The sequence below is a fragment of the Eubalaena glacialis genome, chromosome 17, assembly GCF_028564815.1.
Source record: "Eubalaena glacialis isolate mEubGla1 chromosome 17, mEubGla1.1.hap2.+ XY, whole genome shotgun sequence".
Lineage (NCBI taxonomy): Eukaryota > Metazoa > Chordata > Mammalia > Artiodactyla > Balaenidae > Eubalaena > Eubalaena glacialis.
The window spans coordinates 28,663,109-28,687,025 of record NC_083732.1 but is presented as its reverse complement, the minus strand read 5'-3'; the positions used below and the strand labels follow the sequence as shown (position 1 = coordinate 28,687,025).

The 23,917-nt window shown below is 36.1% G+C and overlaps 1 protein-coding gene across 6 annotated transcripts in view; it reads right to left on the bottom strand.

Moving 5' to 3' along the window:
• Positions 1-23,917, bottom strand: part of RALYL (RALY RNA binding protein like) — an 867,550-nt gene that overhangs the window by 159,114 nt on the left and 684,519 nt on the right. For all 6 annotated transcript variants that reach the window (XM_061172228.1, XM_061172229.1, XM_061172227.1 and 3 more), the window contains one exon: positions 8,007-8,039. In XM_061172228.1, the coding sequence (XP_061028211.1) occupies positions 8,007-8,039 (33 nt within the window). The remainder of the gene's footprint in view (positions 1-8,006; positions 8,040-23,917) is intronic.

Genomic DNA, 23,917 nt, shown 5'->3' with positions numbered 1-23,917 from the left:
TTAATAATGTCTTTATAACAATAGCAGAAGTACACTGAAGCTCCAAATTCAGTTCCAAGACTGGAAAGAAAAGGGGGAAATATTCTCCAAGGAAAATTATTTAACAAAATAAAGCTGTTAGCATGGGACTTCCCTGGTGGTCCAGTGGTTAAGACTCCATTCTTCCACTGCAGGGGGCATGGGTTCAATCCCTGGTTGGGGAAGTTTCACATGCCATGCAGTGTGGTGCATATATATATATATATATATATATATATATATATATATATATATATATGTTAGCAATTACTTAAGAATACTTTTAGTTGTAGGGTGAGCTTTGCTGCCCTTGCAGTGTTAGCCCCCTCTTGGTTGCACTTAGTAGAATAGGTCAGGTACCTCTCAGGGGATGCAGGAACTCCATTGGCTGGACCATGATTAGCTCACTCATACAGCCAGTGTTTTAACTGAGATAAATATAATAATTTTGATATTTTTATCCTTGATGTGTTTTTTAATGTCTCTCAGCCAAGCCTGAGAAACAATATATTCTGAGCTATTCCAATAAAAATTTCAAATTCTTCTGAGTTATTTAAATTATTCTAATACAATGAAAAAATCTGAAAAAATATTTACCCATGCAGTAAATAATCATCCTCATAATAAAGCTAATCATACAAAAATTCAACTGTAAAATCATTGGTATGCTTCAAAGTTTCAATTCCAAAATACAGCTCATTCATAGTAAAAGTCTTTGAAAAAGGTTAACTTCATGCTAAAGAGGTAAGAGGAAATAATTCACATGGAAAATTTTATTAGTGCCTTGAATATACTTTTAAGTGGCTCAGTGTCTGCAAAGTGTTGACAGCCACTTGCTCTTGAAGGGAATTCATGCATTGTCTTGACATGTTCTTTTACACTGTGAATCTCAATGTCAAATGAACAGGAGCTTCCTTTCCCCTCATCTCTTTTTTTCGTTAAAAAGCTGTAAAAAGATTTTTCATGGCAAGACTGGTTTCAAACTAAGATTTATATCTTAGACTCTTAATTGAGACTATCGCTTGGTTCTTACTCACTTTTCTGAATGCAAATTGATGTCTGTTCTCTTCCAGCTTATTTCCAAAATCAGAATCTGTCTGATGCCTCATACAAGAAAACATTTGCCAGAAAGTTTTCTAAATTGATCTAAAATGTAATGTTTTGAGGATGAGTAGAATATCAAACATCTAGTAATCATTTAGCACTCAAGCCTAAGCTCCTTTCTAAAAAACAGAGTCGATTGATTTTTTTTTTTTTACTTTTAAGTGAGTTAGATAGGAAAGAACTTGAATTTTTAAATCTATTATTTAAATTTATTACATTTATAATAAAATGTATTTTATGATATATTTTAATGAATTTACATATGTAATACATATGTTACATAAAATTTATTTATATTAAATATATTTATAATAATTTTAATATAAAACATTTTATTTTCATGTAATAGAATATTTATTAAATACTAAGCTATAGTATTTAAAAATATAATCCCAACCTTAGGTCTAGGAAAACATTAGAATGAACACAGGCAGTGTGTTCCCTAGGCACCATGGTGACCTCCATGGCACACCTTTTCGTCTGTTTACATCTATCCTGGTCTCTGATGGATGAACTCCAAGACAGTTCTCGATCAATGTGTCCACTTCCGCCATATATATCCAAAACAGAGAGAGACCATGGGAAGTTGTATTTCAAAGATTTTCTGAAGAGATTCCAGAGACCATAAATGTCTGCAAGAACAACCTGTGTATGCTTGTAAGGAAAGGATGAGGGAGGCTGCATACATGATGTAGACAATGGTTCCAGCACTGGTTGGTATCAGAATTGCCTAGATAGCCTTGGAAAACACTGCATCTATTGACCTACCTGAATTAACAGATTCAGACTCTGGGATGAGCCTTAATGCCTCACTCCAGGATAAAGGCTAGTTTTTAATTTTTCTTAATTACATTATTTTACTAATAATTTACTGGCGCATAGGAAAGAAAGTTCTTCTTATATCACCACATAGTTGAAGGTCTAAGATCTGAAATTTAACTTAATTTCGTTTCACAGTTCCCTAACCTTTTTCAATAAGCAAATACTTCCTTGTGTTATAACTTTCTCTGACAAATTTTTCTGTTGGCATATTTAATTTGAATTTATGTTTGTGACACTTAAACATTTTATTTCATAATTACTGTAGCACATTTATCAAAGGAAGAATTTTGCTCCCTAATTTACATTAAGAAAAGATGCACATTAAAATTTTATCAATATTTCTTCGCATTAAAATTTTATTTTATTTTATTTTTTTAACATCTTTATTAGAGTATAATTGCTTTACAATGGTGTGTTAGTTTCTGCTTTATAACAAAGTGAATCAGTTATACATATACATATGTCCCCATATCTCTTTCCTCTTGCATCTCCCTCCCTCCCACCCTCCCTATCCCACCCCTCTAGGTGGTCACAAAACACCGAGCTGATCTCCCTGGGCTATGCAGCTGCTTCCCACTAGCTATCTATTTTACATTTGGTAGTGTATATATGTCCATGTCACTCTATCACTTTGTCCCAGCTTACCCTTCCCCTTCCCCGTATCCTCAAGTCCATTCTCTAATAGGTCTGCATCTTTATTCCAGTCTTGCCCTTAGATTCTTCTGATCATTTATTTTCTTTTTTTAGATTCCATATATATGTGTTTGCACACGGTATTTGTTTTTCTCTTTCTGACTTACTTCACTCCGTATGACAGTCTCTAGGTCCAGCCACCTCACTACAAATAACTCAGTTTCATTCTTTTTAATGGCTGAGTAATATTCCATTGTATATATGTGCCACATCTTCTTTATCCATTCATCTGTTGATGGACACGTAGGTTGATTCCATGTCCTGGCTATTGTAAATAGAGCTGCAATGAACATTTTGGTACATGACTCTTTTCGAATTATAGTTTTCTCAGGGTATATGCCCAGTAGTGGGATTGCTGGGTCGTATGGTAATTCTATATTCAGTATTTAAGGAATGTCCATACTGTTCTCCATAGTGTCTGTATCAATTTACATTCCCACCAACAGTGCAAGAGGGTTCCCTTTTCTCCACACCCTCTCCAGTATTTGTTGTTCGTAGAGTTTTTGATGATAGCCATTCTGACCGGTGTGAGATGATATCTCACTGTAGTTTTGATTTACATTTCTCTAATGATTAATGATGTTGAGCATTGTTTCATGTGTTTGTTGGCAATCTGTATATGTTCTTTGGAGAAATGTCTATTTAGGTCTTCTGCCCATTTTTGGATTGGGTTGTTTGTTTTTTTGATAGTGAGCTGCATGAGTTGCTTGTATGTTTTGGAGATTAATCCTTTGTCAGCTGCTTCATTTGCAAATATTTTCTCCCATCTGAGGGTTGTCTTTTTGTCTTGTTTATGGTTTCCTTTGCTGTGCAAAAGCTTTTAAATTTCATTAGGTCCCATTTGTTTATTTTTGTTTTTATTTCCATTTCTCTAGGAGGTGAGCCAAAAAGGATCTTGCTATGATTTATGTCATAGAGTGTTCTGCCTATGTTTTCCTCTAAGAGTTTGATAGTATCTGGCCTTACATTTAGGTCTTTAATCCATTTTGAGTTTATTTTTGTGTATGGTGTTAGGGAGTGTTCTAATTTCATTCTTTTACATGTAGCTGTCCAGTTTTCCCAGCACCACTTATTGAAGAAGCTGTCTTTTCTCCACTGTATATTCTTGCTTCCTTTAACAAAGATAAAGTGACCATAGGTGTGTGGGTTTATCTCTGGGCTTTCTATCCTGTTCCATTGATCTATATTTCTGTTTTTGTGCCAGTCCCATACTGTCTTGATTACTGAAGCTTTGTAGTATAGTCTGAAGTCAGGGAACCTGATTTCTCCACCTCCGTTTTTCTTTCTCAAGATTGCTTTGGCTATTCGGGGTCTTCTGTGCTTCCATACAAATTGTGAAATTTTTTCTTCTAGTTCTGTGAAAAATGCCATTGGTAGTTTGATAGGGATTGCATTGAATCTGTAGATTGCTTGGTGTAGTAGAGTCATTTTCACAATGTTGATTCTTCCAATCCAAGAACATGGTATATCTCTCCATCTATTTGTATCATCTTTAATTTCTTTCATCAGTGTCATAATTTTCTTCATACAGGTCTTCTGTCCCCTTAGGTAGGTTTATTCCTAGATATTTTATTCTTTTTGTTGCAATGGTAAATGGGAGTGTTTTCTTAATTTCACTTCCAGATTTTTCATCATTAGTGTATAGGAATGCAAGAGATTTCTGTGCATTAATTTTTTATCCTGCTACTTTACCAAATTCATTGATTAGCTCTAGTAGTTTTCTGGTAGCATCTTTAGGATTCTCTATGTATAGTATCATGTCATCTGCAAACAGTGACAGTTTTATTTCCTCTTTTCCAATTTGGATTCCTTTTATTTCTTTTCCTTCTCTGATTGCTGTGGCTAAAACTTCCAAAACTACGTTGAATAATAGTGGTGAGAGTGAGCAACCTTGTCTTATTCCTGATCGTAGTGGAAATGGTTTCAGTTTTTCACCATTGAGGATGATGTTGGCTGTGGGTTTGTCATATATGGTCTTTATTATGTTGAGGAAAGCTCCCTCTATGCCTACTTTCTGGTGGGTTTTTATCACAAATGGGTGTTGAATTTTGTTGAAAGCTTTCTCTGCATCTATTGAGATGATCATATGGTTTTTCTCCTTCAATTTGTTAATATGGTGTATCACATTGATTCATTTGTATATATTGAAGAATCCTTTCATTCCTGGGATAAACCCCACTTGATCATAGTGTATGATCCTTTTAATGTGCTGTTGGATTCTGTTTGCTAGTATTTTGTTGAGGATTTTTGCATCTATGTTCATCAGTGATATTGACCTGTAGTTTTCTTTCTTTGTGACATCTTTGTCTGGTTTTGGTATCAGAGTGATGGTGGCCTCGTTGAATGAGTTTGGGAGTGTTCCTCCCTCTACTATATTTTGGAAGAGTTTGAGAAGGATAGGTGTTAGCTCTTCTCTAAATGTTTGATAGAATTCGCCTGTGAAGCCATCTGGTCCTGGGCTTTTGTTTGGAAGATTTTTAATCACAGTTTCAATTTCAGTGCTTGTGATTGGTCTGTTCATATTTTCTATTTCTTCCTGGTTCAGTCTGGGAAGGTTGTGCATTTCTAAGAATTTGTTCATTTATTCCAGGTTGTCCATTTTATTGGCATATAGTTGCTTGTAGTAATCGCTCATGATCGTTTGTATTTCTGCAGTGTCAGTTGTTACTTCTCCTTTTTCATTTCTAATTATATTGATTTGAGTTTTCTTCGTTTATTTCTTTATAAGTCTGGCTAATGGTTTATCAATTTTGTTTATCTTCTCAAAGAACCAGCTTTTCGTTTTATTGATCTTTGCTATCGTTTCCTTCATTTCTTTTTCATTTATTTCTGATCTGATCTTTTGATTTCTTTCTTTCTGCTAACTTTGGGGTTTTTTTGTTCTTCTTTCTGTCATTGCTTTAGGTGTAAGGTTAGGTTGTTTTTTTGAGATGTTTCTTGTTTCTTCAGGTCCAATTAAAATTTTAAATGACAATTGTTAGTATTCATCATTAAAATATGAACCCAAATATTGCTACTCATGTATATTCCATTCACAATTGTCATTTTTTTTCCCCATTATAAAAACTTCTTTTATTTTCCCCATGCAACTCAAAGCACAGCCTACAGAAGTGGAGTTTTATTCTCTAAACTATTTCAGACCTCTGTGATTGAGTTTTTAGAACATTATATATGAATATACCTTCCATAACTGTAATAATAGCTGACATTTATGAACAATTACTATGTGCCAAGAACGGTGCTAAATCCTTGATATAAATTTTCTTTTTTGATCTCCATTTCACAGATTAGGGACCTGAGGTTTGGGAGTTTAAGTAACTGACTAAATTAATAAAACTAGCTTGTAAGTGTCAGAGTCTCTGATGGTGAAAGCAACTTCTAGAAGTACATATGTATTAATAAGTGCTTTCAGACACTGTCAGGCAATGGACTGAAGTATGCAATATTTAGTATTGATTTATTCATTAACGTAATTTTATTGAACATAGAATTAAAATTAATGTAAGAAGATATGCAGGGTTCTAGAAAAACTCGACCTTAAATACTCACATGTCAACTGATACCACAGACAGTACATCATGCATATTTATTCCCTTTGGCAAGTGACGAAATTAAAGACACAAATTTGAATCATGGTTCTTATAGTAGATTACCTGTTGCCTAGTAGGCTCATATGTGTCCATTATGTTCATTATCACCCTTTCCTCTTACTGAACAGGGTCAGGATAGAGATTCATACATACTTTTGGACAATCTTATTCAAAATCATTTTCTTACAGGAGAATGGAGACATTTAGCTATAAATTAAAGTATCCAGTCAGCAGAACTATTTGGGTTGCTTGTTTCCTCCACTTATTTTAAGACAAATCTAAGGAAATCAATATCTTCTTACTGCCACGCCAGTTTTCCCATTTTGAGTAGTATTTGTTGAGTGATAGATCATTCTTTTGAAGAAACTTTTTCTCAGTGCTCTAATACTGAGTTCTAAACTCCTGATAAGTTTAAAACAAAGACTACTGAGCATCTGCCCTCATAAAACAGAGGTTTGCAATAAAAACTGGATTCCACCTCAAAGTAGTCGACAGAACAGGAAATGCTGCAGAACAACTGCACTGAGGCATAATGAGAAGCTATTCCAGCCTCCGGACTTGAGGACAGGACACATATGCATTCAAAACAAAAGATTACTTCAGGCTTAAAAGTTTTTAAAAATAGGATCTGATGATCAACGAAAGAAGCATGTGCTAATGATTTTTTTGAGCCAGATCAACTTGACCTTTCATTTTTCATGAAGTCCTCCAATAAATGCATTTACTGTTTTTCTCTCCCAGAACCCCTAACAATTATTTTGATTCCTGTGATTCAAATGGTCTTCTGAAAATCTTTTATGAGGAGTAGAAGGGCAGAGGGAACCATGTTGTTCAATGAGTGACAGAAATATTCATCGGCTGCAAGCAAAGTAATAGAAGAAAACTGATGTCATCATTTAAAAATCTAACCTCATCCTATGTTTCTGGTCATGACTGCCTATGTGTGTGTGTGTGTTTTTTTCTTATCAAATACAGCATGATTTCTTCTAAACTATATGTCACATCTTCCAATGCTTTTTGATACTTTATAACATCAACCATAATGAGGCAGAATCCCTTAATAAAACATTTTAATATGTTAGTCAAAGGACTATGTAATAGATCAGTAAAAACATCTTTGCTGAGTCTTAATTAGCTAAATGGCTAAAAATAGTACATGCATATTCTTGTCAACAGTATATTATTATTAGAACATGTACTGCAACTCCAAACAATACTATCAGAGAGGGCAAGCATTAGTCTTACTTAATCTGCTTCAGGGTTTTTCAGCTTTGTGTTCAGAGAAGCAGTAAGTGTGAGCAGCGGAGAAATAAAAGGGAAATGAGAGAAAGGGGAAAAAGAAAAAAGATTTTGGATACAGATTTAGAGAAAAAGGGGGAAGAGATACTGAATAGAGTAAATTTAAAGGAAACAGTACAAAAATGAATAGACAGACTAGGAATACTGAAGCTGTGGTTCAGAGGAATTTTTAAAACCAATCAGAGCACACTTTTACGTGATGAGATAATCACTGTGTACCTTTTTAGATTTACATAGGATAAAGGATTTCATATACATTCATTAGTTAAATTTCTGAGATCAGAAAACAGCCCAGAGAGCATTTTAGTTGTCTTTTAAAGGTAGATAGCCCTATTACTAAGGAAATGATGAATCAATGGTAGGTTATGACTTTGAATATGGGCTTAAAAGGACTGAAAGTACTGTCTCGGAAGACCTTGTTAATTTGAATTAAAAATCAATTAGAGAATTGAGATTTCAAAAATTTAAACATATACTCACCCAACAGATAGGAAAGGCTCCTTTGACTCAAGTCTATGAAAAAAGATATGAAAAATTTATTTTAATATAACAATTTGCTGTACACTTAAAATTGCTTTTATATGAATCTGACAGAATTATTATACCTGTTTGGATGAAAATGCACAATTTGGCTCTAGTAAAAAACTACAAATAATATATCAAGACCTAATCTGGACTAATTCAATTTCTGCCTGGATTAATGCAGAGGCTAAATAAAATGAGAGAGACATGGAATGGAAACATAGCATTTAATTAAGATAATAATATTGCTAGTCTAATTCTGATTTGAACTCTCTATATTTACTTATTTTCTTTTTTACAGCAATTTGTAGAATTTTTAATACATCTATTTATAGTTGTAGTATTGAAACAATTTATAATATATTTGGTTAAATATTGACTAAATAATTTGTTTACAGTAAATATTTTGTAATGAAGAGAGAAGCAGCATACCATTCGTGGTCATTTATTGGCAGCAACACAACTTAGGGCAGGGGAAGCTAGGTCACAGATTAGGGTTCTCCTGCCTCCTCTGTGTCTCCAAAGAACCAGGTATTCTTTGTACCTCCTAACATATTAAAGGAAAATTGTAATCCTGAAGCCTCTGGCTAGTTGTGACATCTTGAGAAAATCATTAAAAACCTTTTGGGTCTTACTTTCTCAACTAAAAAATAGGCTAGGATTGCTTCCAGCTAATTTTCTGATTTCATAAATTAACTATATCTTTGCAAAAGGTAAATAAATCAGAAAATTATCTACTTCTAAACATTTCCTAATTAATAATTAAGGAGACCAGTTGGTAGGTGTACGTTTTTAAAGTTATGATTAAGGGTTAAATGTAGGCAAATGCTAAGGACATTTTAATCTAAACCTTAGTGTTTAAAATTTTTAAGAAGCATTCATGTTTTAAACTATTGTATTAATATATAAATAGTTGTAGGAAAATGGCAAGAAATTTAATTTGGCAAAAAACATGTACTGAGCACCAGCTGATTATGCTTTGACATGGAAAACTAATGAGACTACCTTAGAATTAAGTCTAAAGACTTTACTTTTATATGAGTCTAAACAATGAAGACAATAACCCCTTTTTTGTCTTATTTCATTCAGTGTATATAAAAAATGGCTTAGGATAGCCTCATCCACCAGAGGGCAGACAGCAGAAGCAAGAAGAACTACAATACTGCAGCCTGTGGAACAAAAAACACATTCACAGAAAGATAGACAAGATGAAAAAGCAGAGGGCTATGTAGCAGATGAAGGAACAAGATAAAACCCCAGAAAAACAACTAAATGAAGTGGAGATAGGCAACCGTCCAGAAAAAGAATTCAGAATAATGATAGTGAAGATGATACAGGACCTCAGAAAAAGAATGGAGGCAAAGATTGAGAATATGCAAGAAATGTTTAACAAAGATCTAGAAGAATTAAAGAACAAACAAACAGATATTAACAACACAATAACTGAAATGAAAATTACACTAGAAGGAATTAATAGCAGAATAACTGAGGCAGAAGAATGGATAAGTGACCTGGAAGACAGAATGGTGGAATTCACTGCTGTGGAACACAACAAAGAAAAAGAATGAAAAGAAAATGAAGACAGCCTAAGAGACCTCTGGGACAACATTAAACACACCAACATTCGTGTTATAGGGGTCCCAGAAGGAGAAGAGAGAAAGAAAGCACCCGAGAAAATATTTGAAGAGATTATAGTCAAAAACTTCCCTAACATGGGAAAGGAAATAGCCACTCAAGTCCAGGAAGCGCAGAGAGTCCCATACAGAATAAACCCAAAGAGAAACATGCCGAGACACAAAGTAATCAAATTGGCAAAACCAAAGACAAAGAAAAATTATTGAAAGCAGCTAGGGAAAAATAAAAAAATAACATATAAGGGAACTCCCATAAGGATAACAGCTGATTACTCAGCAAAAACTCTACAAGCCAGAAGGGAGTGGCATGATATACTTAAAGTGATGAAAGGGAAGAACCTACAACCAAGATTAATCAACCCAGCAAGGATCTCATTCAGATTCAATGGAGAAATCAAAAGCTTTACAGACAAGCAAAAGCTAAGAGAATTCAGCACCACCAAACCAGCTCTACAACAAATGCTAAAGGAACTTCTCTAAGAGGGAAACACAAGAGAAGAAAAGAACCTACAAAAACAAACCCATAACAACTAAGAAAATGGTAATAGGAACATACATATCGATAATTACCTTAAATGTGAATGGATTAAATGCTTCAACCAAAACACACAAGCTTGCTGAATGGATACAAAAACAAGACTGTTTTTCGTATGCTGTCTACAAGAGATCCACTTCAAACCTAGGGACACATTCAGACTGAAAGTGAGGGATGGAAAAAGAAATTCCATGCAAATGAAAATCGAAGGAAAGCTGGAGTAGCAATACTCATATCAGATAAAATAGATTTTAAAAGAAAGAATGTTACAAGAGACAAGGAAGGACACTACATAATGATCAAGGGATCAATCCAAGAAGAAGATATAACAAATATAAATATATATGCACTCAACCTAGAAGCACCTCAATACATAAGGCAACTGCTAACAGCTATAAAAGAGGAAATAGACAGTAACACAATAAGAGTGGAAGACTTTAACACCTAACTTAAACCAATGGGCAGATCAGCCAAACAGAAAATTAATAAGGAAACACAAGCTTTAAATGACACAATAGACCAGATAGATTTAATTGATATTTATAGGACATTCCATCCAAAAACAGTAGATTACACTTTCTTCTCAAGTGCGCATGGATCATTCTCCAGGATAGATCACATCTTGGGTCACAAATCAAGCCTCAGTAAATTTAAGAAAATTGAAATCATATCAAGCATCTTTTCTTACCACAACACTATGGGACTAGAAATCAATTACAGGGAAAAAAACGTAAAAAACACAAACACATGGAGGCTAAACAATACGTTACTAAATAACCAAGAGATCACTGAAGAAATCAAAGAGGAAATAAAAAAAATACCTAGAGACAAATGACAATGAAAACACGATGATCGAAAACCTATGGGATGCAGCAAAAGCAGTTCTAAGAGGGAAGTTTATAGCAATACAATCCTACCTCAAGAAACAAGAAAAATCTCAAATAAACAAACTAACCTTACACCTAAAGGAACTAGAGAAAGAAGAAACAAAACCCACAGTTAGCAGAATGAAAGAAATCATAAAGATCAGAGCAGAAATAAATGAAATAGAAACAAAGAAAACAATAGCAAAGATCAATAAAACTAAAAGCTTGTTCTTTGAGAACATGAACAATATTGATAAACCATTAGCCAGACTCATCAAGAAAAAGATGGAGAGGACTCAAATCAATAAAGTTAAAAATGAGAAAGGAGAATTTACAACAGACACCACAGAAATACAAAGCATCCTGAGAGACTACTATAAGAAACCCTATGCCAGGTTTGGACAACTTGGAAGAAATAAACAACTTGGAAGAAATTCATAAATTCTTAGAAAGGTATAACCTTCCTAGACTGAACCAGGAAGAAATAGAAAATATGAACAGACCAATCGCAAGCACTGAAATTGAGACTGTGATTAAAAATCATCCAACAAACAAAAGTCCAGGACCAGATGGTTTCACAGGCGAATTCTATCAAACATTTAGAGAAGAGCTAACACCCATCCTTCTCAAACTCTTCCAAAAAATTGCAGAGGAAGGAACACTCCCAAACTCATTCTATGAGGCCACAATCACCCTGATACGAAAGCCAGACAAAGATACTACAAAAAAAGAAAAGTACAGACTAATATCACTGATGAATATAGATGCAAAAATCCTCAACAAAATACTAACAAACTGAATCCAACAACACGTTAAAAGGATCATACACCATGATCAAGTGGGATTTATCCCGAGGATGCAAGGATTCTTCAATATATGCAAATTAATCAATGTGATACACCATATTAACAAATTGAAGGATAAAAACCATATGATAACCTCAATAGATGCAGAAAAATCTTTAGACAAATTTCAACACCCATTTATGATAAAAACTCTCCAGAAAGTGGGCATAGAGGGAACCTACCTCAACATAATAAAGACCATATATGACAAACCCACGGCAAACATCATTCTCAATGGTGAAAAACTGAAAGCATTTCCACTAAGATCAGGAACAAGACAAGGATGGCCACTCTCACCACTATTATTTAACATAGTTTTGGAAGTCCTAGCCATGGCAATCAGAGAAGAAAAAGAAATAAAAGGAATCCAAAAGGGAAAAGAAGAAGTAAAACTGTCATTGTTTGCAGATGACATGATACTATACATAGAGAATCCTAAAGATGCCACCAGAAAACTACTAGAGCTAATCAATGAATTTGGTAAAGTTGCAAGATACAAAATTAATGCACTGAAATATCTTGCATTCCTATACACTAATGATGAAAAATCTGAAAGAGAAATTAAGGAAACACTCCCATTTACCATTGCAACAAAAAGAATAAAATACATAGGAATAAACCTACATAGGGAGACAAAAGGCCTATAGGCAGAAAAGTATACGACACTGTTGAAAGAAATTAAAGATGAAACCAACAGATGGAGAGATACAACATGCTCTTGGATTGGAAGAATCAATATTGTGAAAATGACTATACTACCCAATGCAATCTACAGATTCAATGCAATCCCTATCAAATTACCAATTTTTTACAAAATTAGAACAAAAAATCTTAAAAGTTGTATGGAGACACAAAAGACCTCGAATAGCCAAAACAGGCTTGAGTGAAAAAGATGGAGTTGGAGGAATGAGACTCCCTGACTTCAGACTATACTACAAAGCTACAGTAATCAAGTCAATATGGTACTGGCACAAAAACAGAAATATAGTTCAACGGAACAGGATAGAAAGCCCAGAGATAAACCCACACACCTATGGTCAACTAATGTATGACAAAGGAGGCAAGGATATACCATGGAGAAAAGACAGTCTCTTCAATAAGTGGTGCTGGGAAAACTGGACAGCTACATGTAAAAGAATGAAATTAGAACACTCCCTAACACCATGCACAAAAGTAAACTCAAAATGGGCAGAATACTCTATGACATAATTCACAGCAAGATCCTTTTTGACCACCTCCTAGAGAAATGGATATAAAAACAAAAATAAACAAATGGGACCTAATGAAACTTAAAAGCTTTTGCAAACAAAGGAAACTACAAACAAGACAAAAAGACAGCCCTCAAAATGGGAGAAAATATTTGCAAACGAATCAACAAAGTATTAATCTCCAAAATATATAAACAGCTCATGCAGCTCAATATTAAAAAAACAAACAACCCAATCCAAAAATGGGCAGAAGACCTAAATAGACATTTCCCCAAAGAAGACATACAGATGGCCAAGAAGCACATGAAAAACTGCTCAATATCACTAATTATTAGAGAAATGCAAAACAAAACTACAATGAGGTATCACCTCATACCAGTTAGAATGGGCATATCAGAATATCTATAAACAACAAATTCTGGAGAGGGTATGGAGAAAAGGGAACTCTCTTGCACTGTTGGTGTGAATGTAAATTGATACAGCCACTATGGAGAACAGTATGGAGGTTCCTTAAAAAACTAAAAATAGAATTACCATATGACCCAGCAATCCAACTTCTGGGCATTTACCCAGAGAAAACCATAATTCAAAAAGACACATGCACTCCAATATTCATTGCAGCACTGTTTACAATAGCCAGGTCATGGAACCAACCTATATGCCCATCGACAGACAAATGGATAAAGAAGAAGTGGTACATATATACAATGGAATATTACTCATCCATAAAAAGGAATGAAACTGAGTTATTTGTAGTGAGGTGGATGGACCTAGAGACTGTCATACAGAGTGAAGTAAGTTAGAAAGAGAAAAACAAATACTGTATGCTAATACATATATATGGAATCTAAAAAAGAAAAAAAGAAAAAGATGATCAAAAGAACCTAGGGGCAAGACGGGAATAAAGATGCAGACCTACTAGAGAATGGACTTGAGGATATGGGGAGGGGGAAGGGTAAGCTGGGACAAAGTGAGAGAGTGGCATGGACATATATAAACTACCGAAAGTAAAATAGATAGCTAGTGGGAAGCAGCCACATAGCACAGGGAGATCAGCTCGGTGCTTTGTGACCACCTAGAGGGGTGGAATAAGGAGAGTGGGAGGGAGGGAGATGCAAGAGGGAAGAGATATGCGGACATATGTATATGTATAACTGATTCACTTTGTTATAAAGCAGAAACTAACACACCATTGTAAAGCAATTATACTCCAATAAAGATGTTAAAAAAAAAAAAAAGAAGATGTGGTACATATATACAATGGAATATTACTCAGCCATAAAAAAGGAACAAAATTCGGTCATTTGTGGAAACATGGATGAATCTAGAGACTGTCATACAGAGTGAAGTAAGTCAGAAAGAGAAAAACAAATATCGCATATTAACACATATATGTGGAACCTAGAAAAATGGTATAGATGAAGTGGTTTGCAGGGCAGAAATTTAGACACAGATGTAGAGAACAAAAGTAAGGACACCAAGGGTGGAAAGCTGCGGGGGGTGGGGTGATGGTGTGTTGAATTGGGAGATTGGGATTGACATGTATACACTGATGTGTATAAAATGGCTGACTGATAACCTGCTGGTTAAAAAAATGAACAAATTAAAATTCAAAAAATAAAAAATGGCTTATTAGAAATATGCCTTGGTCCACTTACAGGCTGAGCTGCTATGGTTCTCTGCCTAATGTCTTTCTGCTTTGGGTGAACAATTATAGCAGGGAGAGACTCTTTTAGGGAGCAGCCACCCTAGCAAACCCTCTAAACAGCAGCATATAAGGAAAAAGCAGAGAAAACCAATAGTTGGTGTTAAGAGTTGGAGGCATATATTTATGTAGCCTTTTCCTCTCCTGAATTCCAATATTATTCCCGCCTCCATGTAAATTATTGGCCATATTGTGGTCTTGTTTTTCCCATACATTTATGATATGGATAGGTAAACAGATCTAAGAGAAAAATACTGAAGATAAATAGTGAAATATATTTGGATATGCTTGTTTTATAAGACACGACTAGTGCCAAATTGTGGAAAGAAATTACCTTGAAGAAATGAGGGGGATTCTATATAACGTGATGCAGAAGACGGTTAACTTATTTGGAACATCAACATGATGATGATATCACTTCTCCCTTATTTTTCCATCTAATAACACTTGAGAAATAGCTAACATGAGGGCATGAATAGAATACCTTCTCCCCGTGTTTGCCAATAATTCAGCCTAACATCAGTCAGACTTTAGTGCACGTGTGTGATTTGCTTGTGTAAGGTGTTAGCCTCCAGTCACCTAGTTCTCCATTTCCCACAGCCTACACTGGCCCCCTTGCGTCTCACTGCTGCATGCTTCTTAGTGGCATTGAATAATATAGTAAACAAATTTTAAAACATTTAATGTATGACTCCCCTTTCATTCTGCACATCTTAATTAGCAATGTCTGGTCAATTTTTCCTTTATGTTCCTCTTATCTCTCTCTTCACTCGGTTTCCAGGCTAGTTCTCATCACCTATCCCAGCCTAGCTGGTCTCTCCGAATGTAAATTCTTTGTTCAGAGTTGCTCCAACTTGATACACTGGACTCACACTAAGCTTCCTTCCATGCTGCCACCCACACTACTTGTTTAGAAACTGCATTTGTGCTGCTCTCCTTACGTGCATCATAATCAACATGAATAGAGGCAAGACCCACCACTTGCCTTTCCCTGTGCAATTACTAGAATGCTGAGTTCAGAATGTGTTTGAAGTAATATTTATTGATTGATTTTCCCTTTTCTTCTGAAGTAAGTAGCTGTTGGATTGGAGCATATAGGTACATATGTTGCCCCACTGACCCCAGTGATTTATATGGTTAGTCTTACTGTCTACTTAGTTGTCTCCTTCAACTTTTACCACTTGACTCACCATTTCAACCATCTCCTTTCAAGTGCTCAATATAAGATCTCAGAAGAGAATCCAAAGTTTTCAAAATGATGTTGGATAGAGTTCTGACTGATGTTCTATAAACCAGGGGTTTGCAAACTCCAGTCTATAGGCCAAATCCTGCTCACCACCTGATTTTACACAACCTGTAAGCTAAGAGTGTTTTTTACATTTTTTAATGTTTGGAAAATATCAAAAGAAGAATAATATTTTGTGAGTCATGAACATTATATGCAATTCAAATTTCAGTGTCCATAAATAAATTTCATTGGGACACAGTCATGCTCATTCATTTATATATTGTTTAAGACTGTTTTTGTGCTACAGTAGTAAGTTGAGTCATTGTAACAGGGACTGAACGTCCACAATCTTAAAATATTTACTATATGATCTTTACAGAAAAAAAGTGTGCCATCACTTGAAATATGATTATATTGTGGGAAGGAATTGGAAACGATTTCTCAAAAGTGGCACTCTTTATTTTGCTACCTATCAAGATATTCTCCCAGACTTCAAAGTTCAGAATAATTTGAATTCCTTCTCTACACCACCAATTCAGTCTCTGACCCTACTGACAGATTAATTCCCCTAAGTGCTGTTTTCATGTCACCACCTTTCTTGATGATTTCAATAACTACACAATGATGCCCAAACTTTTCCGCTTGTCATTTGAAAGCTCTTCACAAACATGCCTCACACCAACTTTCCACGTTATTCTTTATCACTTCTATTACTAACTACTTTATTCCAGGAAATTTGTCTATATATAGCCCAAACAAATCTGGTTTAGCTTTGCTTTGGTGTCGTTAAATTTTGTTTCTATACTGGAATATTGTTTTATTCCTTCTTTTCGCTATCAAACTCTATTTATCTTTTGAGTTTTCTAACTTAAAAAGCCATTCCTGACACCTTCATCTTATAGGGACAATCTTGTCTCTAAACTTCTATTACTTATTATCTCCATCACTATGCTATAGTCTCAAGACAATAGTTCTTGTTAAAAAGCTAACTTAGGGTTTATTAAGATTGGTAAGAATGTTAAACTTGCCTATCTGCTTGGATAAGAAGCTCCTGACAGTTCTTTGTTAAGCTTTCCAATGGGCCCAGGAGGGAGATGTCTGCTGATGCTCTATGAGCTGAGCAGAAAGGCAAGGTTATTGTGCATTAGTCACTGTAAGTCATGAAGACAAGAATTTTCAGTGGTGACATGGAGCAGGAAATCTTGGTCCCCACAGAGGGGACCTTGATGGTCATGACTATGCCAAAGATAGGTAGTTAACTCTAAGGGCTGAAACTGCTTGAATCTACGAAAAGCTCATTTTTGTAATTTTCATTCTGAAAAATGAAAAAAATGTAAAAGAAGAAAACTACTAGAAGAAACATCCTTTTGGAGAAAATTGTTTATCAATTTGATCCTTAGAAACAGGTGATTACATTGTGATATGCCCAGAGAGAACTTTTCTGAGTTTTTTAATAAGGTAATTGTTCTGCGAAGAAAAGGATTGATTTTATCTTTCTTGGGATTTTCTTTTAACATGAAATAAGTAGTGAATTTAATAATTCTTCATTCAGGACCCGCTAGAATTAAGAGTAGAATAAGGTAAACTATTCACAGCCTTTAGAAAAATAAGACACAGTAGACAAATAAAATAAAATAAGAAATGATGATCAATATTTGCAGCTAAAGGATTTATTATACTTTGCATTTAACAAGAACAAAACACTAACCCAAATTTACTAAGGGCCAGACATTACTCAAAATGCTTTATAAACATTGACTTATTTAAACATCATGATACCTCTGAGGTAGATCTCATTTTGCAGAGTAGGAAACTGATACCCAAAGATGCTAACTATCTTGCACAAGGTCACACAGCTGAAGAGTGGTTGAAGTAGGATCTGAATTTAGGCAATCTGGCTCCAAAGTTCTTGCGGTCATGTCTTGCATGGTATGCTGCCTCACAACTGTTTATTTCTTTTGTTTGTTTTATTTTGTTTGCATGTGACTTATGGCATTTCCTCTCTTTATACATTCTGTGTTCTACTGAGAAATTGTGTTTGATTTCAAATGTCTTCAAATGATGGATATTCACAAACTTAAGTCTGCAGCATCACATAATTTGTTTATACATGGCTATATCCACTCACCATACAACTCTAATTGTAGGTGCCTTTAACTTAACATGCCCCAAATGAAATTAATCATCTTCTTCTTTCATTCTGCTCTTCTTTATCCCTAACTGAATGGCATAATCAGCCATCCAGATAATCAAACTAGAAAGATTAGAATCTTTCTCATTAACTCCTTTCTAGCAACACTCACTTTCAGTAGATTCCACTAGTTCTGTTGTTTCTATTGCCAAAAGTCCTCTTCATTCTGTTCTTCCCTCTCTATTATTATGACAGTTCAAGTGGTCATCAACTTTTATGTGGGTTATTAGAATAATCTCCTCTGTGACCTTCCTTCTTCAGTATTCCTTTGGAATAGCCATATCTACTAGCAGAACTATCTTTCTACAATACAAATGGGATCATGTAATTCCCTTCATTACAAATATCTGAGTGCTTCTAGGAAATATTCCCTTATAAGGCACCATAGGTTGGTTAGGAGTGCTTCATAACTGTTCCCATAATAGGCCCCTGTAACACTCAATCATGATGTATTAAAAATTACAAGCATATTTTCCAGGCTCCCCATTAAGACTGTATACTCCTTGAGGGTAAGAACTCACTGTATTTCAAATACTTAGAACCATGTCTACTTCATAAGAGGCTCTTGGTAATGATTTTGTCAGATGAGCTTTCCCTGCCTTGCTCCCCCACCCCTACTTCCATTATTTGCCTACAGAATAAACCCTTTAATATAACTAAAAGTTCGTTCAAAATCTGGTTCTAGGGTACCTTACCAGCCTTTTGTCTGCTACCACTTCAGCCTACAGATTCTATGCTCCAACCAAGCTGAGCCAACTGCTCACCGTCAAGCGACATCTTGCTTCCTCACATCCCTGTGCCTTGGCATATACTGGGTTTTTGCAGAAATGACTTCAAGTACCTTGTTTTTGCAAAACTAGTGTTTTTTATGAATCCAAAGTGACTTATAACTATGATCCCCTACTATATTTATAGGATTTTGTAGTTAAAATTATGGAGCAACAACACTACCATCTGATCTATTCTCTTTAGCAATGGTAACCCCCATGTGACCTACATTTAGGATGGGTGTACCAAAGGGCTGAGAATGCGGCTTCCAGAATCAGACTGCCAGGTTCTGGTCCTGACACTACCACCTTCTGGCTGCACAGCCTTGGAAAAGTAAGCCACTTTTCTTTGTGCCTCAATGACCTCATCTACAAAATGGAGGTAATGATAGACCTAACTCTTAGGGGTGTGGAGAGAATTAGATAAATAACTAAATACATCAGATACAGGGAGTCCAGGTTGGGGAATAAGTTGTTGTAACAGTTATATATTAATGAGTCATGTTGGGATATGTTGGGGAAGATATGCTGGAGGCAGAGGTGGAAATGTAGGCCTGGAACCCAGGGAGGACATCTGGGGAAATACAGGTTTAGGAGTCATGTCATCAACCCATAGTTAGTATGTGACATCATAGGAGAGAATGAGGGCCCCAGAAAGAGTGTGTAGAATGGGAACAAAATGGTTTTAGAGAGAATATCTGGGGTCACTAACAGGCTTCCAGGCGTAGATTCAAAGTTCAGAAAGGGGCAGGAGAACTGTTTAGCCATTGGTACTAATCTGTAACTGGCATGGCACCCAGCACATAGCTGATGTCCACCAGTATGGGCTGAGTGAGCAAATCTGTGCCTGGATCTGTCACCAGCCTTTAATCCGTTCTGTGGGATAGGAGTAAATAAAAAAAGAAAAGATTTCTCTCTGGAAGTAGCTCATTTGTGCTTAACCTAAGCTAGAAAGGAGGAGAAATGGAGGAGGATTACATTCTTAGATATACATCAGAGTCTAGTTTGAAATCTAGTGATGTTTGAAATATAGTTTGTCAACTCATGAATGAACGAATTAACCCATTAAAGGGATGGAAAACCTTTTATCATTACATACTTTTTTTTTCTCAAAAAGAATTGATCTTCATTTGCATTTCAAATAATATTTTAAATACAAATATGATTGCAGGCATTTTATGTAAAGAACAGTATGGCTGACTCCTATCTGTCCCATCACTCTCTCCAGGAACCCTGGGAGACTCTAATGATGATCACCATAGGCAGAGCTTACTATGTGCTAGAAACTATGCCAGGCCCTGTATACATGTAATTTTGACAATAGCAGATGAGAAAATAAGTTCAGAAAGATGAAGTAATTTGCTCAAAGTCATACAGCAAAATTATGGAGTCCGAATTCAATCACAGACCTGACTCCAAAGTCTATACTCTTAACCTCTGCTCTATCCTCTAAGAAATGGGAAAGAACAATAAATGCTACACACTGGCTGGGCCTCTGGTCTATCTGGCCCCACACAGGGCAGGGTGTGGTCCAGGTCATTGTGAGTTAACACTTGCTAACCAATTGCTCTTTATTTATGGAGGAACTTGATATGCTATTTTACAAATAGCTTAATAACCTTCTTAAGGATTATAGGAATCTTATTCTGATATTTAAAATTTAGCCTAAATTTCATCATTAGCCACTTGTAATCTAAACACATCCACATGACATTTTCATCATTCCAAGGTCCTCTAATTTAAACAGGCTTTTTTTTTTTTCAAAGTAAGTGGTTAAATATGAGCAAAAAATTATGATTTTGATCAAAGATAAGTACTTGTAAGGTGATTCTTAGATGCTGTCCTTTACTGAACATTAAAAAATAAAACAATTCTTTCAGTATTCTTAAAAATTCATTTATCACCAAAAGGTAAAAAAAAAAAAAACAAAACAAAACAAAACAAACACATAAGAGTTTTCTTTATGTAACAGGAACCGGATATTCATAGGTGAGTTCTTTGACATTCAGTGAACGTCGGAATCTGTCTATGGTACTTATTCTTTTGGCTCTTCTCTTCTCACCTAACAAGAAAAAATAAAAGCAAAGGTAGCCCAGTCTTCTGTGCCGACTGACCAGGGCCCGGATGCCTAGGAGCCCTTGCTGTGGGGAGCAATACAAGAGGCTTGTTAGGAAGGACAACCTTCTTGGTGCCCGGCTTGGGAAGGAGCACTGGGCTGCGCAGGCACCAACCTCCTCATCTCCATCTGCCCAAAGTCTGAGTTCACATCATCAGTCAGTGTCTTTTGTAGAACAAGAGTTCAAGACGCTGTTGTCTACTGATCATAAGCAACACTCAGAGCGTTCTCGTGCCAACCATGGTGTTTTTCCAGGGGTGGCTACCTACAATGGTGTAATGTTAGAGTAGTTGCTCAAGGATTATCCCATGTGTAGCCTTTTGCTGTGTCCTGTCGACCACACTGAGAAATTTGTGGCAAAGCAGAGCTCCGGGATGAGACTGCAATGGGATACTCTGGGGTGACTAAGAATGGGAACTATCGTTTCCTTAAAAGCTTGTATGCCCTAAATCTGAGAGGTCAAATAAGCTTTAATTTTCATGTCAATGTGGACTAATTGATGGTGGCTGCTGGGAACAACATGTTGACAAGAATTCTAAAACATATTTAGGTCTCAGGGTGTAACAGTGCTGTAATTAACCTATGTCTGCGATAGAAATAAAAAGAGAAAGGAGAAGAATGGTGTCCAAATATGTATTTACCAACTTTGTGCTAATAGAAGGCACAGAAATTTGCTCAAACTTACAAAAGGAATAAAGAGGTATAAAGTCTGCAGTGAAACCTAGATTTCTAGACATATACCAATGTGAACAAATAATAATGTATACCTAATGTCACATATGTAATAATAGCCAATATTCTGAATCTGACACACTATTTAAGCATTTTAATACATTTAATCCTCATAACTTCCCTGTGAAGTTGGTACCATTATCATATATTTTATACATAGGAAACAGAGTCGGAGAGGGATCGAGTAATTTCCCCAAGATCTATTAACCTAGAAAGTCATAGAGCAGGATGATAAATCAGGCAGTCTGATTAAGACTTTCAGTTCTTCATATGATAGTGTATCTTTACCATTTTCCTATATGTTATTTTTTGGTCATTAGAGGACGTAAAATTCACCTCAAAGCTGTAGAGAGCCAGCTCCTGTGGTGGAATTTGGTACAATGGATTCCATTTCTCTGGAGTAAAAAAAAAAAGCTTTTCCCTTTATTTCCTGTGATACCTTTTTCAAGGACTTTCATGCCCAATCGAAATCTCTGCTTAGGGCTCTCATCAGGCCCCTTGGTACATTCTATTTGCGGTTACCACCATCTGCGCTGCTGACTCCAGGAACAAGTTAATGGATGGCTGTGGTATCAACGAAGAATCTCAGTGGCAGTTTTGACACTCACAGTTATGACTTTTGCCCCCTTGGAAATTGAGGCTGCAGGGCTCATCTCCCTTGGACAGTCGTAATGTTCTTTCATAACTTTACCGGGAGGCTTGATCCATGGCGAGAGGAATGAAGGTGAAGAATAAAGAGGAATCTCCTGGTAAGAAAGATCATAAACCATTGGCAGATTCCACTGGGAGCCTTGAAACTCTTTCTCCAACTGGGAGTGGAGCTAGGGGTAGGGATGGTAGCTTTTTGGCCAAGGCACAGTAGAGTGTCTCAGCCCTGCTCTGTTATGATTCCACAGTCAACCTCATCATACCTCACATTGCAGGGGAATGCACACAACTCTGGATGTTTCTATTAAAATAAGAAAAATGATTTTCTGAAAAGAGATACTTTCAAACACAATTATTTTCACGTTGGAAGATTTGCTCATCTCAGTTCCAACCCTATGTAGTGAAGGGACGTAAATTTAAGAAAAACTAGCAAGTGGCTGCTCAGCTGTCTCTTTCACTTGTCTTCTTTAGTTACTTGCTAATAGCTGTTAAATCTTACAGAGAAACTGTGCATCTGCCAAGAGCACAGTCGAGGGAGGCCGGTAATCAGTCACAGAGTTATCCAGCTTCCCATCTCAATCCTCAGCTCTGCTCTTTGCAGAATTCTAATGTCATTTATCTTTTTTCCTCCATTTTAAATGAAACTATCAGAGCCAATATATTTCTGGACGGTCTTTTGATTGCCAGTCACAATAAGTTGTTCAGAGTGTGAATGGTGCTAAATGACATAACACATGTATTTGTGGGGCTGCCCCAGTAGCTTGAGATGAGCAGTCGACTTTTGTCCTCACCTGCCTCCCCTGCCCACCACCCCGCCTCCCTCCAGTCCACACTTCTCACCTGTGCCCCACATTCTCACACCCGCTTTGGTCCCAGGTGCAACCTCACCTCTCTCCTCTGCCCTGTCTTAGTCAAACACTTGAAGTTCATTTAGCTTAAGTTGTAGCTAATGTCTGATACAGGCTTGGAAACAATAACTCATGTTTGCATGTGTTGCTTAACTGTGTTTCTGCTCTTCCCAGTGACAAACTTGTCTGGCAGATAATCTCCTGCCTGAGTTCCTGTCTTGGTAACCTCGGGCCCTCTCAGACACAGCTCTCCATCCTTCTGGTTTAGAAAAAATTCTGGCTCTTAATGTCAGAATTTAATGACCTCCACGGTCACATGCTGACAAAATTGTGTGATGCAAATTGTCTGCCTGGGCTACTCAACATTACGTCCTCCTGGATTGTGTTGAAAGTTCCACCGACTGGCTAGGCTGTGTTTTAGGGCAGGGATTCATGATAGTGTCCCTCTAACTCTACAGTTATGGCTGTCTTACAAGAACATGGTTTTATAATTCCAGGTCCCAGACTCTCCTGGGCTGCTCCTTGAGTTAACTGTGCAGGATCTAG